Here is a 19,986-nt window from a genome sequence, read left to right as displayed (position 1 = left end):
ACTCCTTGCCTGACTTCTGGATTTTGACCTGTTTCTTGACCTTAGTTTTTGGGTTGTGTCTCTGGCGCTTCATACTGAATTTTTCTTCTGGCTTTGGGCTTTCGCTCACCTCTTAACCCTGGCTGTGGACTTCCCTAATTGTCTGTCTTCGAGTTTTTGTGATCTAGAAAACCGCATTGGGTCCATTTTTTGTTTTCTGAGCTGTGGATCAGCTTAGCAGCATGTTGTCAGTCATCCCAATTTCTGTTAGCTCCAAGAGCCCTGAAAGAGTGAAAGCAAGAATGACTTTAATGCATTTATGTATAACGAAGATAAGCTACTTACAGTATGAATTATTACTTACTGACAATAACATTCATTTTGAATGGACACAAAATAATCTTTTACCTTCACTTCATAAGTAATGATTGTCATGTAACAACTTTTAGCTGATTAATACCTTTATTAAGAGTTTAAAATATATACTTGTGACAATTAAATTGTGAACAATACAATGTGTATCTTTGAAATAGTAAAAGACAGAGGAAAGAGATCTGTTACGGAGGGAAAAGCAGGGTGAAATAAGACACACCTTTTCTAATTGAATTATTGGCCCCCAAGAGGGAGTGAGATTCCACACAAGGGAAGGAACACAGGCACTGAGTGGAATTGGCTATTCCCTTTGACTAAAATGGGAGGGTTTTAATAGTAATGGATTAAGCTGATTTATGGGGCTGTGGACCCTGTGAGTGATGGGGCTTAAGAACATACAGCTTAGAATGTACTAAGGGACACCACAGGTGTTTGACAGGTGATCTGTGTGGTACCTGGGAAGGGGCTGTTGAAGTTATTTGTGAGAGGAGACAGTAAAAACTTGTGAAGTGGGCCTGAAGGTGAGAGAGGACTGGCATTCTACATTCCTAGGCTGTAGTCATCAAAATGTATTGTCAATTGCATTGTTAAGTGCTTTGGGGTAATCTTGTTGTGAAAGGCGCTATATAAAAATAAATTGAATTGAATTGAATGTGCCTGGCTCAGTTGAAATGCACCAATGAACAGGGTTAGCGAGCTGAACCAAGTTTAATGGTAGGTGTTAGCTTCTGGAGGAGTAGGGCAAGATAGCAGCATATCTTCTCCCCATAACTAAGAGTGAAAGAAGTCTAGAGACATATCAGGATTATCAGGATACTGATTAATGAAAAGGGAGCAGCTGGCCAAACAGGATCAGCCAATATAGAATTCTATATATATATACAGACTAATGAATAGAGCTGGTTTCAATGAGTGGAAGAGTAATTAACAAAGTTAAGATTCTGAGTGATTGATATGGAATGAGTTGGTGAGAATTATCCAGTTCTTGATTGCACTAAAAAAGAGTGTTTAGTGTTTAATGAAGATCTGAGTAAGGGAAAAAAAGGATAAAGAAAAAGAAGACTGTGCCGACTTCTTTAAGGGTGGATCGCTGAAACAGCCAGGAGTCTTCCATAAGACTTAATAGGAAGCCACTAAAAATGTGAAAAAATAATATAAGAAACTAGGATGACTGCAATTGAAATTATTGTGCCAATGATGTCATAGCCACATTGTGGGGTACACGTATTTGTCTAGTCTACATAAAACATTTATGAAAAAGGTTCCTAAAATAGTATTTTAAAATTAAAACAGTATTTTTCAAGACCACTAGCCAGAACTGAGTTCAAGAGTATCTCTAAAACAAAATGAATGCTTGCAAGAAAGTGAATATGTTCATGAAGTGCTTTGGAATGAGGACCAGAATTTTGCAGTTTTCTGATTGTTGCATTATATGAAATATCTTTTGGATAAATACTGCAATAAAAATGTCACCAATATTCTGAAAAAGGTTTACTTTCTAATATACATTTCTAAGTTGTACTTCTTTACATTATAGGTAAGGTTAGCGTCAGAAATATAGTGTATATATTCCCTATTGTGAAGTGCAGCATCTTTTATTATTATTTACTCCACAACCTGAGCATTGGTAATGATGGGTGGATATACATTTATAAAATGTTGTAGATTGTTGAAATACTCACCTGTAACACCTTGACTGGGTGTTTTCTAGCGCTCTGTTTCAGGGTTGTCAGACACAGACATCTCTTGAAAGAACTTGCAATGTTTCGCCTCTGTCACTCCTGCTACTCTTCATCTCCAGACACTTGCCACAATTTTCACCAAACTACTGGAAACTCTGTATGAGCAGATCAAAACATTGTAGAGCACGAAAACAAATGTTTCGGGACATTAAATGGGGGGAAAAGAAAAGATTTGCATTTAGTTTTCCACTCATTATGCTGAATTGATTCATGCAGCATTGCTCAGTGAGGGGGAGAGTGTTTAAGGACTTCAGCATTGAAGTGGTATTGTTACCTTTGAAAGACAAAATGGAGGAACCAATATATTTAACAGGGTTAAGAATTGTTTTGTCAAAAGAACATGCAATCCACAAGCTCATATTAATAAAACTCAACGGTGCACAGCAATGACTGGCTGTCGTGCTGGTTTCATTAAGAGCAGATGCTGATTTCCTTCATTGCTTGAAATACCACAGTATCATTCACCAACAGGTAATTTGATGTAAAGCAATAAGGTTTAATCATGTTATGATGCCTCTTATTAAAATTAATTTGAGTTGCGCAAAAGCTTTACAACACTATCAGTTTAAATCACTTCTCAGTGAACTTTCATCTGAGTATTGTGATGCGTGGTGCATACTGAAGTCTGGAGGCTTAGCAAAGGGAAATGTTTTATTTGTATCATAAATCAAACCATTTATGGAGACAAGAAACAAAAGCACTACCACAATCTCAGACATTGTGTGGCAGTTTGACCTGACATTTCTAACAGATGACCGAAAAATGTAACAGTCTGAGCTGTGAATTGCAAAAGGAACCAAGGATAATGACGGACATGTTTAGTGTAGAGAAACTTTCAATTTGAAAATTAACCTTTGGGTTGATCTGGGTTAACTGCTGTTAGCTTCCTAGGCATATTCAAGTACAGCGGCCACTTGATTAAGGTTGGCCTAAAAGTCCACAACAGATTTAATGATTTTTAGCAGTTATAGCTGTGATGTTTACTTTAATAGGGTTGTTAATGTAATTTCTAAACCAAGCTTGCTGTTTAAACTGGATTGCCTCTCTTTGGAAATTGAGATTATCAATCTGTAAAATGATGTTCAATTAACCTCAAGGGAACCCTCAACTAATTTTGTGTATTTGATACGGAGACATACACGAACATCCGCTTAGCAACAATGCATGTGGCTCCATTATAAAGTTTAAAACATCATTATTCTAATTGGAAATATCTGTGAAGAGCAATTTGTTAAGAGATTCATAACTTAATTAAAATGCTTTCAAGCAATGCATCGAGGAGTAGAACTGAACAGCAGGTATGTTATTCTGAGATAACACCTCGAGGGATATCCAAAGGCTGTATATGGTATGATGTGTAACAGACTGACTCAAATAATAGTGTTTATTTTTAGCATTTCAATGGCTTAAAAAGTTATTTTTTTCATGTATTTATATTACAATCGAAAGCTGATAATCATTGAACAATTTCAGCTGTTAGGAGATAGCAGGGATGAATAATTCAAAACATCAGATCAGCAATTTTAGTGTGAGATTGAAATCTATGGCTTTTGACAGCATCGGTTTTGTGATTGAGGCACAGCACAGATATTTTTATTTTCAATGTTTGCTTAGTCAGAAAGATTCAGCTTGAGAGAATATAAAAAAAATTACACTACTTTGTCCTAAAACAAATAATAAAAGCTTAGCCAGAGTAGCTCATTAATAGAGTAAACAAATACTGATACATTAACAAGAATTCAATGCTGTATCCGTACACATTCAATTTCCCTTAAATTTAGTACTAAATGTTTTTGACAAAGTGCTTTGGGAATATTCTTCTGTCTACTCTTTCCAGTGGGACCACCTGATGCAAGGCAATGTGTTTCTAATATTTAAGAGTTTAATAATACTGTCTGTTTGACAGGAGCCATGACAGCCAGGGAGAGAAAAAAGACTGCATTGGAATTTGACACATCTCACAGCTGGCCACACTTTCACCATAGAGCTTCATCAAGGTGAGCAAGTGTTGCATGAAGTGTGTGAAGACATTGATGCCCCCTGTCATTGTGACACGCTGATGAATGCGGTGCTTGGCACAAGTGCAAAGACTGAAGTTGCCTGGACTTTCGGGAAAGGACAAGCACGGACATGTCCAGATGTCAACTCCACACCTGATGGGTGACGTTGTTCCCATTCAAACCTGACTACTTTCTGAGAAGTATTGTCTTGGAAGGACTAAATTATGCTTGTGAAACATCTCACAATACAGTTTTTCTTGACTCTGGGTTTTTTGTAACTAACCTGGGCTGCAGTCATTATTCTGTGCTGAAAGTTAACTTCTGTTAAAATGTGTAGTGAATTAGAAAAGGGGCTGTGAATACCACTTGCTTTTACAATCGGGTGCAGAGTGAATTTTTTTTTTAAAGGAAACTGTCATTCTAATGTGATGTAGTATTTACCATTTTATAAAACGATACAAAATAATGATCCACTGATCATATTTAATCATGTGTCTTTCTTTACAAATTTCACTTTTTTAATTGCATGGCTTTATTATAGTGAAACTAAAGTTAATCTGACGAAGTTTGGTTGTAAAAACAACAAGATTTATCAAGATCTGACGGCAGCTTCTCAAACTTTCTACATATACAGTATATAACATATGTATAACAACTGTAATGCCTTTATTTAGAAACTAAAATAGATCTGGAATTCCCTCTAAAATCTGAAATCTACTAGACTTTATTCTTGTGATAATCTAAACCATTAATACATCAAAGCAGGTATTGTTAAAAAGATTAATATTTATCCATTTGGAATCTATTAAAGCTTATATTATTTTCTCAAGACTTATCTCACTAATTGGTTTCGTGCTTATTTAGGTTGTTTTCGTTTTCTAAAATTAAACATTCATCTTAAAACAATTAAAATGATTACAATGTTTGATCTTGATATTAATTCATTCTATACTGAAACTCCAAAAGCAAAAAAAAAGCATTCACTTATTCCAACTTAGTTTTAAAATAATTGTTTCTTTCACATTTGAAAAAGATTATATCCAACCTTTATTTCCACCAAAACAAATCTGATTACACTTAAAATTTTATTACACAAAAATTTTGAATTTGAATTTCTTAAATTAATCTCCTGCAATTGCATTGAGTTTTATTTTTCAGAGGGAATATTTATTGAGGCACAGGTAATATTATCGACAAGTCAAAAACTCAAGTGATCACCAACTTTTTATAATTATTCACAAAGTTGTGCCGAAGTTCATATACTCACAAATGCTGCATTTCTAGACATTTCAGCTTATTTTAACATTGACAGTGTAACCAAACATACAATGAAAAATCAGCAGTACCAGAAGCAACTGTATTCCTTAGGAGTTGATAGACCTGCTCACAAACTATTTGGACAAATCCCCCAAATTGGCATATATGTTGGCCAATGTGGTGTCTCGAAAAGACAGGGATATTGCAATTCCTTGGGTACAGTATGTACAATATTAGGCTGTCTTACAATTCCTTAATTATGATCATTTTCTTTCAATTATTTGCAGATGGTTTCACAGTCTAATTGTTGATTTTATACATAATGCTTGTCGTAACAGTATACTCTTCTCAAAATACACAAAATAAAAAAGTACTCATGTAATTAAACTTCAGTTTTATGTGGATTAGCATAAAACATTCAGCTGAGCTCTATACTGAAATTATGATACTTTAATGGGGCAAAAGCCAAATACAAATATCGTAAAACACTTTCTTATTCTTATATTAACTTCAATTTTATTGGGTAAATCATGACATTATTGTTGTTTTTATTTCTCTTCATTGCACAAAAGATACTTGGTTATAAGTATTACATACATTTGTATATTTTATACTGCAATGTTCCTGGGACAATACACTAAGTGAAATTCAGACTGATTACTGTACTGTTTCTAGAATCTAGTCTTTGTAGAGGCCCTGGGCTCGAGATCGTGCCTTCTAAAAACGAAGCAGTAATCTGCACCTCCCACTGTGCATGGCATTGCTGCTTAGGTATACTCTTTAATGCCTGTTTGTCCAAGGGATAAAACTGAGACTGACAGTTCTGGGTCATTGTAAATGTGACCCAAGCTACAATAAAAGTTGCTGCCTTAAATAGATTTATTTTGTCCTTTTCTTGAAATCTATGTTCACATACTAGTTTTTTTCATTATTTATTTTTTTAGGGGTATAGTCTCAACATAGAAATACAGTAAGTCAAAGGCATTTTTATCCTAAAATACATTTTTTTAATACGTCCTTCTTGATTGAGTTCAGAATATCTGTTATGTCATGTCACCCCAGCATAACATCCTCAGCAGAATACATTTGCTTCAGTAAGCAGTATCACTCCAAAATATACAGAAACCTGAGGGGGTGGGGGGGTAGAGCAGGGGAAGAGGTAGTGCTGACACTGTTTAAAATTTGGTTTCAAATTCAGGGTCCACGGCTTTGATATGAATACTTGGCAAGCAGAACCAAGCTAAGGGAAGCTCCCGGCTAGAATTGTCATCATGAAACTTGATGTTCAGGTAATAATCTCCAGTGTAGAGGAATAAAAGAGCACCGTCACAGATGATGTTTTCAGTGGGATTCACCTAAAACAGAGGAAGGAAATGTTTTTGAATGAGTATTTTACCAACTTTATACAACATACAGTATGTAGGGTTCATTTCAATTTATTCTACGACGATAAGCGGTTTTAGAAATAAAACTAATAAATCGCTGAAAAAATCACTTAGTAGACAAAAAAATGTCTACTGTACAAAAAAAATAGAAAAGAGGCCGTCTGTTGATCTCATAAACATATAGAAATGCTACAAGCTTTCTTCATCTGGAACTATTCTTAGAAGTTTCCATAAATCCAATGACATGAGTTATAAATGAACGTGCAGAATTGTTTTCCATCACTGATTCAAAAATGATGTAGTATAGGTAGGATATTCATCTATGTCCAGATACAATGTGTGTGTAGATGAAAGTTATATACATTCTGCAATCGTTCCACAGTGCAAAAGGAATTGTATTAAACTATTTTTCAACATCATTGGAAATTACTGTGACCGTGATAACAGATCAATAAGGTCATGGGCATAATTTTGCCAATTAGAACCCACAACAACAGTTACCACACAAGTACAATTTACCATACTACAATTTTTTTTTAGAAGCAGTTTAAGTGAAAGTGAATCAGATAGAAACATGCAAATCCAAGAGAATAAACCCTGAACATACATATACTGTACAAAAACAATAGTAGGTAGAGGGTTTAGAAATGCTGTCTGATAAAATGATCAGGTTTGAGGTATACAAATCTGACTCCTTATTATGTCAAGAAATTATAAATTGGATTACTTTACGCCTTTTAAATGGAAGCATAAACTCTGGAGAAGCCTACTATTGCAAACCGAACATTGACAATTTCACTCACTTTGTCAATGTAAAAGGTATTGGATCCAATGAAGGTGACAGCATCTTGTAGATCATAGTTATGGACTCCATTCTGGTAGTCTTGATAGGGAATGATGGTCAGTGCAAAGGGACCCACTGGATGCTTGCTCCAATTAGTCAACTTCACCTCAAGAGGCACTGGATCTCCTACTTTGCAGTCAGCTACAACATCACAGTCACAAGGCTTCCCATTTACCAGTACATCTGAAGAAAAAGGAAAAAGAAAATGGGATAGGATTTAGGCTATATGGCCGACTGTATGTCTCACATAAACAAAATGTGAGAAACATGATCCTTGGTACATCAAGCCTCTACAAATAAAGCCATGTATTGGTGCTGGGAACCCATATACCTGCGGCTTTATGTTCTAACTGATCTCGTTACTTAACTGAATCCTTAACTGCAATAACAACTGTAATTGACCTGTGACCTGTGCATGTTTTTTTCTTACTCAAAAGTTGGGGATATTAAGCTACATACAGTATGAAACATTGTTAAAGAGCAATGTTCAAAATGTTTAGAAGCTTAAACAATTAAAGAGTTCAAATGGATCATACATCAATTAATGGCTCAATTTTGGGACTGAGAACTCAACTGGAATGAAAACATACAGGACCGTTCAAAAGTCTGAGGACACATTGTAAAGAGAAGCTACAGTAGAGAATTTTATTAATTCTACAGGATTTCAGTGAAACGTATGCCTACCTAAATGGTGTTGTATGTACAGTATGAAGTAGTACTCCATTTAAAAAAATGTATTTTCTCAGTACAATTTCTCAGTCATTTTGTTTTTCAAAAAGCTGTCCTTGCATAGTTTAAGGGCTTTCTCAGGAGATTAATATGAGCAATCCACTGCAGTTTAGAGTCAGTGAAATAGTTCTTTCACCAAAAACAGAAATTTTCATGGGTAAAAGTAATAAGAATATGGAAAATGAGCAGATACCATCAATAGACATAACACAGTTAGGACACAGATAAGATAAAAAATATCTCAGAGGTATACCTTTTTTTTAAATTGCCACACGAATTTCATATACAGTAGGAATTCAATCAGAGAGGGGCTTAATATTGTAATTGATGTGTGTGTTCCTAAGGTGTGCTATGCATCAATGACATCACAGGGCCTGATCAGCTTATTAGATCATAGAAATGTGGAATCAATCAATAAACAGAAATAAGCCAGCAAATAAGAACACGGGACCTGACCAGCAAAAAAAAAAGTCAAAATACAAGAACAACTGCTTAACCCGTAAGAAAACAGGTTCTAAATAAACATTCAGAAAACAACCTCTCAGTGCCAGTTCCCAATCCACTTATACAATCATCTCTGTATAATAATACAAAAGCAACACACTCTTAAACAAAACAGTATTTAACTGTATTTCCACTGAGTTCTATCTTGTAGTATTTAGCTGGAAAAATTTTAGAAAATGTAGTTTCTCTAATAGATGTATTGGGTCATACAATAAACGCAGCAAGCTTTGGGATGCAAGAACAGAACAGCAAGAACAGAATATAAAAACTAGTATATATCTCAGTACTGAATAGTTACTGTACGTTTGTAACCAAACATCAGAAGACTTCTCAGAATCCAATGGTTCAAGAATGCAGTAATTGTTCAAACAAACCAAAAAAAATATTTGTATTATGGTGAGGGCTTCTGATTTATTTTACTCTTTGTTAATGTTTTATTTGCTTTATTTAGAATTCATTGTATTTCAGTTCATAGAGCATTGTATTTAAAACGTTCTTGGTCACCTCCATTTCACCTTAAATACCCAGTTCACATTTTCTGTGATAGCAGCTACATCTGAACCCCTGCTAATGATGTAGAAAGATGAAGACCAATGTCACTGATAGCTGCTACTGTACACCCTATGTACCTGTATTTGTCATCTCTGTGATGTAATAATTCCCTAATCCATGATAAACCCATGTTTGAAAAAAAGACAAGTTTGTAGTCTTAAAGGCATTGAATACATAAGAAATTATACATTTTCACTCAGCATTTTTTATTTTACCTGTTAACTTTCCAGACACTGTACAGAAGATGTAAACATTGTTTTCTTCCTGTTGGGATCAATCAATCTCATGCATGAATAATTTCTGTCAAGTAGGGACAAATGAGATTGTTGGAACACAACTCCCTCCCACCCACCCACACACACATTGAAAACTGGTTCTTTTTGACATTTTCATACCATGTTAAATTAGGAGTAAATTTAATTTAGCTAATGTGTCATTAATCCTAATACAACAGAGATCCAGTTCAAGTGAAGTTAAAGTGCCACAATTTATTTTAAACAAGCACAATTGTCCTTTGTGCTCAGAAATTTTAAAAGCCCTCTCAGTGTACTAGGGTCGATCATACTCAAATAACTATTTCAGGCTCACTGTTGATGACAACATGAAGAAATGACTATGATTTTATATAACAGGCTTTGCATGCATATTCAAAAACATACGGTTCGAGCATGTTTTTGCTGGCATGGAGTCATTGTTGTCATTGTGATAAATGCTGAAATGAATGCCAATTCATTTTATGACAATGTGATGACAAAAATGATTTCAGTATTCATTTATTTTCACTGAAAACTCTTCAATACAACAAAGGTTATTTATTATTTTTAAATGTGCATAACTACAATCATAATGCTTATGTCTATATGCATTTACGTGTAATATTTTATATATTACATATATCGCCTGTCACAGATCAAGAAAGACAAATGTTCATGTGGTAAATCCTTATTCCAAAAGCACATTAACTGAAATATTTTTCTTATCTACTACCTATTTTCTAATAAGGACTTATGATGTGCGACTGCATGCTGAAATCAGCAGTCCGTATTACATGAAGCTGATTGTCGAAAAGGGCAATCTGTGCATAGAATAGATGTTATGCTAAATAAAATGGCAATATTTATATTTTATATTTTTGTAACTTAATACTCTGAATACTGAAATATATATGTATAATGTTTTAATACTTCAAGAACTGGGAAAGTCCTTGACCATGCAATGGAATATACTGTGCAAAGTATACACAAACATTCTATTAATAAAACAACTTGGACTGTTATTAACAATGCTTAGTTCAGTTAAGAAGAAACTAAGCCATTAAGCAACTTTTAATACATATTAATAAGAATCTTCAAAAACATACAACAACTCAAGAAAAACTATGCATGGAAAGTCAATGAAGCTTTACAGCAGCTGATCCATCACAAGTTAAATATGTTTTTCCATATATCAGACATTGTTATACTACTTGGTACAACAATAAGTTCTGATGGAGTTGAGGATTCATTGCGCATTGCACCATCACTCCTCCACTGAACATTGTTCAACAGCACAGTTCTGTGAAAGTCATTCTCCCTGGTGTCAGCAGACCTGGTGTTGACAATCAGCAAAGCTCAGGTTAATTCTCACTTCAGTTTAGAAAATATATCAACTTCCCATCTTCAGTGACCAAGATAAGTAATTTGATACTGTTCAGTAAGGTTACAGTTTATTTGAATCCTGGTGACAACAGTAGCTGCTGGCCTGGACAATAAAAACGTTTTAAAGGTGTTGTCTGGTCCTACCTTGCTGTTATCATACATTGCATATCAACACAAGGATGGACATCTTAACGTAGTCTTAACATACAAGATATGCTCAAGTAAAGTTTTATTCCATGCTGAAAAGAGAAGAAAAGAAACACATTTCGACTGTGGAGCCTTCTTCAGGTGTCACCTTTACATGATTCAGGTGTCAACTGAAGAAGGCTCCACAGCCAAAACGTTGTTTCTTTTCTTCTCTTCTCAACATGGAATAAACTTTACTTGTTCCTTTGCAGCATATGCTGACACAGCTACCTACTCAAACCACAATAAAATGATTACGGGGTGGGCTTTAAAATCATGAACAATCAATTGGTGAAAAATTCCAATATTCACCAAGTGCCTGGGGCTTCTGTACAGCTTCATGCATAAAGCTTGGAAGTGTACCTTCATGTCATCCTCACACTGAATGGTATTCCATGAAGTCTGTACAGTGTTGCATTTGTTGCACATCTATTACTAATTCATGTTACTATTTTTCCCCATAAACCAATCCAAACTATTCACAAAACTACCTTTTTTATTGGTAACAAAAGTGGTCTGAGGATTTATTCCACGATTTGCCTCAAGAAGAAGGCACTGCCTTTTCCTCTCAATGTAATATACAGTATAAGGTTTCAAATAGGTATTGGCGCAGGTGCTCACAAACTGTATGTACTTGAGCGGGATAGAAGGGCAGATTCTTTTCATCATTATCTGTTTTATAGACTAGTCCAGGTCAAAGAGGTCGAATATGTTTCAGGCATATTAAGTCATTGAATGAAATACAGTGTTATTATTGAGGCTACTTGCTGACAGTGGCACTCTGCTGACCACACACTTGGTTAAAAATTTACTCACTTGGTTTAAAAATTTAACACTGTGATGCAGGAAGGTATTAGGGTATAACACTGTTCGCTTAAAGAGGTCATAAATATAGTTTATTGTCGATCAAAAAGAACTTGCAAAAGTAGGTGAAATAGGGAGTGGGGGCGGGGGGGTCATGTGGATGTAATTTAAGGCAGAAGTAGAAGCATTTAAACTTCTGGCACAGATGGATAAAACTTCTCTTGGGAACATCTCATCTAGGTCTGCGAAAACAAAAGCCATTCGATCAATAGCTTGTGCATATATCCAGGTCCTCAGGAGGTGCATTTTCACAGTATGTGTAATGCATCTTTAAATCCAGAACTGCTTAATATATTGAATAATTGGTGCTACAATGCAAATAATTAAGCTAGTCCAATCCAATAATAGTGCATAATAGAACATACAGTTATTTGGTTCATCTAGCATATTTGGTTTTAAATAAATAATTGATCCAATGATCTCATCCAGCTGTTTCTTGAAAGAAAAGGAATACCCTATAATTTTCAGGAAATGGTGTGCTACTCCCCCTAAAATAACTCACTCGTACATTTATATCTTTGAGATCAGTAATCACCGTGCATTGCCTGGTTGTGAACATTCTGTTGCGTAGGCATTGGTAATGGTAAAATGGAATATACTCTGGAACAATTCTCATTAATTTAGAATGGCTTTCACACACACCTTAGTAGCATTCTGATTTACACAGTGCAGAGAGAAAGACACACAGAACACAATGGGGCTTGCAGAAAGGGCTGATACCACTGTAACTTTACAACCTAGACAGGCCCCCAAAAGGAAATTTCCACATAAAGAACAGAAAACAGATACCGAACCTGGCAAAACAAAACTATGAACATGAGAGACTGTCCTGAATGAATATTGGCTAATTGTCCTCTGTCCCATAATCCTTTATAAGTCTATTTACTGTACATAATCTCTTTAGAAGGGAAATGAAATGCCCTTGCCCCAGGTTGGAAACCTCTAGAACAGGGCTATACAATTCCAGTCCTCAATTGCCAAGGTCCAGCCAGTTTTGTAGGTCAAAGTCGCTAGCTTCTTAAAAGAAAACAAAAGGTTTCAACTCTCAAATTCAACAAATGATGGGTTCAATTAGGTAATGAAGGCCACAAGAGCCCTCCTTATGTCGTTCTGTTCTGGGGGCTCTAGACAAAGTGATCACATCATTATCTAACCGAATGAGTTGTCGAGTCAGTGACGCATATGGAAAATGCACCTGGTTTACATGACAGTACAGGGTTTCAGTTGTAACCATCTACATCTTTGTCTCTAAACATCTCTTTCGATTCTCTTTACAAATGTTATACATTGCTGTCTTGTGACATACAGTACAGTAGTTTCACAATACATTCCTTCAAAAAAGAATAATCTATATAATGTATTCATGTATTTTAATGTATTAAAATCATAGTATAACATTTCTATGCTTTTCCTATTGAATAACATTGACATATTAATGATACCAAAAAATAAAACAGAGAGAAATATTTTTAATACTTTCATTATTTCTGTTCCTTGAAATATGAGTGAATAATGAGTAACGTATTTTGAAACTCATACAGCCTCATATTCTTGCACTACTACCTTTCATTCTAGTGAAGCCTTGAAAAGACCTCACGCCATTTGCCTCACTCATATCATGATGGTTGATGATATACAATGATGGCAGACATGAAGGAAGTTGCAACTCTCTACATGCTGCATTTTGATCACCAAATTGAGCCAGTCCTAACACAACACTTTACTAAGAGGATATATTTAGTTTTGAAAAGCTTGTTGCTAGGAGACATGCAAAGTACAGGTAAGCCTGTAACAAACAGGAGATCCAAATTAATCAGTAAAGTATAATACCGCTCATTCATTGACCTTGTAATGATGATGTAACCCCCTAAGACATCAGAGAACAATTAATTCTCCTGCAATATGGGGCCAGTCTTTTGACACAATAAAATTCAACACTCTTGAAGGGCGTGTTGTGTGGCTCATGGCTAAAAGCATGCCTGAGAAATGGAGATCAGATCTGGGCTGGGGATAAGGCACATATTCACTTTACCTTGCAATGTATTTTATAACCCAAATCTTGTACTGTACCTACATATACACCTTTCAAATAGCATATATTGTAGTTATAGCATGTCCATAATCATTTATATTGTAAGTCTTCAATTGGAACTTTCTATTTTCAGAATCAGATATCTTTTTTAAAAAAAAATGTAGCCCTTAACTGTCAAAATACAGAAACAGAAATGCCCAAGTGTCATTATGGCAATATTAACAAAAAGCAAAAAACTGTCTTAAGCTTCTACAGACTGCCATTCAATGGCCAAGTGGTACAGGAAGATCGATACACCTCCAAAGCTCATTCACCCTCTGGTGAATGAGCAATGTTAAAGTTCAGGCTCATGTTAACAACAGCTTTCTGAATTCAACTCTTTCATGCTTTCATTGTCTCAAAAGTCATACTTAGCATTTGAAATCTATGAGCCTCATTATCTTCAGGGCTCATTCAACAAGCGTAAAGAAAATTATTCGGCAACAAATGGCTTCTATTTTTCACTTATTGCCATCACAGGTGGATTAATCTTTCAGTAGCTTCAAACATTATTTCATGGAACCATTCATCTGAGCAGGCTTTTACTTCCTCAACATTGCAGTCGGGCATCACTTGCTACCATTACAGATAATGAAAATCATTTCTGTTTTTGAGTCAGCTAGAACTTTGTATTCATACTAAGCACCATGTTTCATATACAGAGCATAAAAACTAGAATAAACCTTTGTTTTCAGTAAAGCATTCCAGAAAATGTCTGGTGACATTTTTCTACAATCCCTAACAACTCTTATTGCAAGACCAGAATGCATCTTCCATGCTGTTTAGAGCAACAGGCAATGCAAATACATATTTTGGAATTAAACTTAATCCATTATAAAAATAACAAACATTAATAAAAATATATACTTTTTTTTATTTAAACAAGGGATATCATTTTTCCCTTAATGCTCACATGGGTTGAAATCTTGAAAACTCCATCTATGTTTTTTTTTACATTATGGGTAACAGAAGATAATTCGAAACTGGAGCAGATGAGAATGGGCAAACAAGCTCAATCAACCCATCCAACCAAGGAGTCATCCGTTTATCCAGATATGCTCCAGGCTCACTGGAGTCCCACAGCAAGCCTTCAGGGCCCTGGGAAGTAACAGGATTGGCTACTGTCATAGTTTGCCAGTGGCATGACCCAGGCTTAAATGTAAAATATCTGATGAGCTGTTCATACAGCTCAGCCTGTGCTGGTAGCAAGCACCTGTACTCACTAAGCATTTATCTGTAATAAGACATTTTTCTTTTATAAATGCCAGTGTTTCAATACCTGAACTGAAAATGCTTGTATATTTTGACTCTATATCCATTGACTCAAAATAAGTAGTAATCCTACTATTTGTTTTCCATTTGCATAATGCTTCAGAAAAACATTACTCTGATGATCAAATCACAAAGAAGCATTCAACACAGACAGCACAAAGTCATGGATCAACTTTACATTGCATTGTAAGTGCAATATAATAATTTTAATGCTCTGTTTGTGTTTTACAATACTGCCATGTTACTGTATAATTCCATAATACACATAATGCAATGTAGAGGGCATAAGAAGAAGTGTGAACATTTTTTTCATAAAATAGTTAATTGTACATTATATGTAGAATAATTTCCAAGCTTCCAAAAAGAACGCCAGGTGATATATTAAGAAAAAGGTATTTGAATAAATTAGCAACTGCAGTACTACATGGTGCAGCATCGTATTCATAAAAGACCGTACCAACTTAAAATATATTCAGACACACTGTATATTGGATGGGTAAGTATAAAGCCAATTCCTGTATTCCATTTCTTATATTGCGCATTCCATAATGTAATAGATCATACTAAAGAACATCCTGGATTCACTGATGATGTCCAGTATTCATCACTTTACACAAAAAAATGTTTTTTACATTTTTATTTGAAGGGAAGTTCAGGAGAAATGCTGTTTTAAGATGTACAGTAAATGCATCTCTGCAAGCAAATAGAAACATCTGACAACACTCTAAGTTTCATACAGAAGGAAGTCAAAAGAACTGACACTCGATTTTAGAATGGGTGCCCCATGGTGAAAAAATGCATGAGCTCTGAGAAAACATTCAACATGACTCTGTGGTTGACAAAGACCTACAGGTATTTGGAAATACCATCAATTACATCAAGTAGATTTGACAACTTACAGGATATACAGTATATATAGTGCTGTATACACTACATGTGTAAACAGATGGTCCATTATACAGTAAGTATCCCTGTTATACATGTATGTCTTCCTGCACTTACACCATTGACATTTTTTACCAGGGTGTAAAACTTTCCCACTTCTAAGTCCATTGGAGGCAAACTTCCTCCTAAAATGAGCATTGAGAAGCATGAAAAGGTAGTTGCTAAGTAAAATTCTTGCACACATCCTTTGGAATGTAATCAATACTCTATACTACTGTTACTACTATCTGTGTAATTGTGTGTTTTACTGTACGTAATTACAGTAAAGTAGGCAGATACTTATAAAACTACAGGTTTATATTACATACGATATGTGTTGTTTATGTTGCCATTGAGAACAGGAAGTTCCTGTGTACTCCTCCATCTCCTGACCATAACACAACTACAGTGCTTTGCTAAGCAGCATGTGTTTTGCTAAGTTACTGGGAAACTTGTGCAACAGTTTTATCATCTTATAATTATTGCATCTTTGCAAAATGAAATCAAAGAGTAGTGAAAGTGTTATTGGAGGAGATCCATTGCAGTGGCATTATGTTAAATGTATAATTAAATTTATTAAAATGATATTGCCCAATACTTGTTTTGTTTTCTTTCTGGGTGTTAGTCTGGCTTATTTCATTATTTTCTATGGATGCATCCTCCCTGTTTTGAGTTTAACATGGCAAAATGTACTGTATCTTTATGGTGCCCATTTACCCAGATTTTGTAATCCATATTACAGATTTATAATGGGAACCCTCTGTATATGTACAGTATATACAGTGCCTTGCAAAAAACAAATAATGTATACATTTTTTAAATTAAATTTTCCGGTTCAAAGTACAGTACGCACTACTATGTGTATGAACTGATTAAAGTCTGAACTGGTATGTGTGAATGTTAGAAAAACCTTTAAAGAAACGTGAAATGTAATGATTTCATGCTGTAAGTATTCAGCCCCCTAAATAAGTACTTGGTGAACACCTTTGGTTGCAATTACTGCTATCAGTATTTTGGGATAGTTCTCTACCTGTTTTGTATAGTGGGGCAGTGTTATTTTGTCTGTTCTTGCTGGCAGAACTCTTGCAGGTCTGATATGTCTGCCGGGTATAGTTGATGAACTGCAAGCGTCAAGTCTCAACACACATTTTCCATTAGATTCAAATCAGGATATTGTGAGCTCCGCTTAAGGACATTCACCTTCTTGGTTCTTGTCAGACAACTTCAGTGTGGCTTCAGTCTTGTGCTTTGTTCCTTGTGCTGCTGAAGTGAGGATTTATGACCCAGTTTAAGATTCTGGGGTGAGCGAAGCAGGTTTTCCTGTGGGATTTGCCTGTACTCTGAACCGTCCATTTTGTCCCCAGTTCTGACAGTCTTTCTAGTCCTTGATGATAAGAAGATTCCCCATAACCTGATGCTGCCACTACCATTCATGAGTGTCCGGTTAGTTCTGACTGAGTGAACTGTGTTGGGCTTGTACTACATGAAAGGCTATGAAGGACACACTTATTATATAAATGATCAATTATAATTTATGTATCACTTATATAAATATATAATCATTATTATGCAGTACTCACTTGGTCTCTTAGCACAATTATTTGATACATTTCTAAAGAACACCAATTGCTAGAATATTCTATAGAATACTAAAAAACATCCATAGTTGTCTTTAAATAAATGTTTAAAGAGATTCCGATCATGGCTTTAATGAATACTGTAGCTGTCTTTATGTTTCTTTACTGTTGTTCACATTTATGACATTGAAAAGGCAAAATACACTCTGTAGCCCTCTTGAAAACACAGGTTGCATCTTAAAAATCACAATCATTAAAATAACTATTGGACATACAGGTACATGCATACAAAAGTGTATTTTATTGTCAATTACACAAAACTATTGATCTATTAACTAATACTGTATAACTAATAATAAGGAATATTTGAAAATAATGTGAGTTCAACATTTACGTGTCACTACTGGAAATAAATTTGTACATTCAACTATCAAGATTATTAGTATTTGAAGTTTCTAAGACAGTACAAGGGTTTAAGTAAAATACATAAAAAGAAATTTCTAATGCCAATGAAGAGACAGAAAAACATTCTAAAGGCTTTACAATCACTCAATTAAACTGCAGTCTATTATGGACTTTTTCAGTGACCTCTTTCAATGGGTTGTCTTCAGCTGACAAAGCACTAAAATGTGAGAAACCTCTCTGTTACAAATGATATGATTGAGAGACGACAATACTCTTCTTAAAACTGCACAATGACCTCAGAACACCAATTACAGACCAATTAGGGATCTGAATTTCAACTGTAGATAAAAAAGGATTCAATCCACAAACCTTAAGAGGGTTTTCTACCAGAACAACTGCATGTACTGAACACCAGTGATAATTTATAGATATACAGTATAATTATGGATTAAAGAAACCCAAATCAAAATTGATTCAAACGATTATACAATTCCTAGTGTTTGTAATAATAACTGTTATGTTCAACTATCCCTTAACTGACAGTATAATTTGTGAAATGACTTTTGCAAGAAACTGAATTTCCTCATATCATAGGAAGCAAAAGTCTGTTTTCCAAGAACAGTCAGATGTCTTCTTGTTTTATTTATTCATCAAGGGACTTTTGTCTCTGTACAACTCACCAGCACTGGTTGCTATGGAAACTTTTTTTATCTGTAAAGGAAGGGTTAAGCTCAGATTTGACAGCTAATTTGAAAACATTTATCACCAACCCATCTCTCTCTCTTCTCTGTTTCTGCACAGCTCTCCATTAAGCAGGTGTATGATTTACAGCACCTCTGTAGCTGAGTAAACACGGGCTCTGTGAGACTTAAGCTCTTGGGACTTGGTCATGATTGAAACCCAATGAGGTAGAATTAATAGAAGATATTAAAGGGCTTTATTTTAGGACAGAAGCTCCTACCTCAACACTTAAAAGAGAAAAAGGGAACAGGTAAGTGAAGGACATGGTGTATATGGAAAAAAACACCATTTAGTAGAAAGAAAAGGTACAGATCTTAAGGGTGTAACACACTGCTTTCCACAACAAGCTGCTAATGTGTGGTGTTCTCAAAAAGAACTGGAGCAGCTGTTAATTTTGGTCAGACTCTACAGTATATCGAAAAGTGACAAAAATATTTACTTTAAGTCCCATCTGAATTAATTTAATGACTACATATTTATTTTTCTTCTTCATGCTTAGAAATACACTTAATCAAGCCAGTAATAGTAATATACAGTATTACAGTAGTACAGTTTCTTATTCTGCGATTTCCCTCACAGGATTAATAAAGTATCTATTACTCGTGAGAACATAAGAACACGAGAACACTCATTTTATATGCATTACATAAAGCACATAATAATCATGTATGTAGTTTTTTAAAACCCTTTACAATATGCTACTTCTGTTGAATTAAAAAATATGCATATGCATTATTAAAGTGAATAGTATCAATAAAAAGTGAGTACTCAAACTGAGCACTCACATAGTTGGAAAAAGATTAATGTCAGCACTAGGATATGATCGGAAGATCGCAAATACTTTTGCAAGACACTGTATTTCCAGCATTTTAACTTGACATTCCTCAAGTGGCTAATTTTAGCTGATGCACCCCATCTATATTGTATATATGTACAACAAAAAGA

General features: G+C 34.9%; 1 protein-coding gene and 1 long non-coding RNA gene across 4 annotated transcripts in view; one reads left to right on the top strand and one right to left on the bottom strand.

Annotated features, from left to right (window-relative positions):
• LOC148651489 (uncharacterized) overlaps positions 1–4,581 on the top strand; it is a 49,117-nt gene extending 44,536 nt beyond the window's left edge. Inside the window, exon 3 of the long non-coding RNA XR_015925758.1 lies at positions 4,000–4,581. This is a non-coding gene — a long non-coding RNA (uncharacterized LOC148651489). The remainder of the gene's footprint in view (positions 1–3,999) is intronic.
• Positions 4,582–5,122: 541 nt separating this feature from the next.
• trappc9 (trafficking protein particle complex subunit 9) overlaps positions 5,123–19,986 on the bottom strand; it is a 619,314-nt gene continuing 604,450 nt past the window's right edge. For all 3 annotated transcript variants that reach the window (XM_088601827.1, XM_088601825.1, XM_088601826.1), the window contains 2 exons: positions 7,539–7,762; positions 5,123–6,705 (listed from right to left, as the gene is read on the bottom strand). In XM_088601827.1, coding sequence (XP_088457953.1) covers positions 6,526–6,705; positions 7,539–7,762 — 404 coding nt within the window. In that variant the 3' untranslated portion in view covers positions 5,123–6,525. The remainder of the gene's footprint in view (positions 6,706–7,538; positions 7,763–19,986) is intronic.

This window comes from Lepisosteus platostomus, chromosome 12 (assembly GCF_059453375.1).
Source record: "Lepisosteus platostomus isolate fLepPlt1 chromosome 12, fLepPlt1.hap1, whole genome shotgun sequence".
Lineage (NCBI taxonomy): Eukaryota > Metazoa > Chordata > Actinopteri > Semionotiformes > Lepisosteidae > Lepisosteus > Lepisosteus platostomus.
The sequence above is the reverse complement of the archived record's forward strand: the minus strand, read 5'-3'. Positions and strand labels throughout refer to the sequence as shown.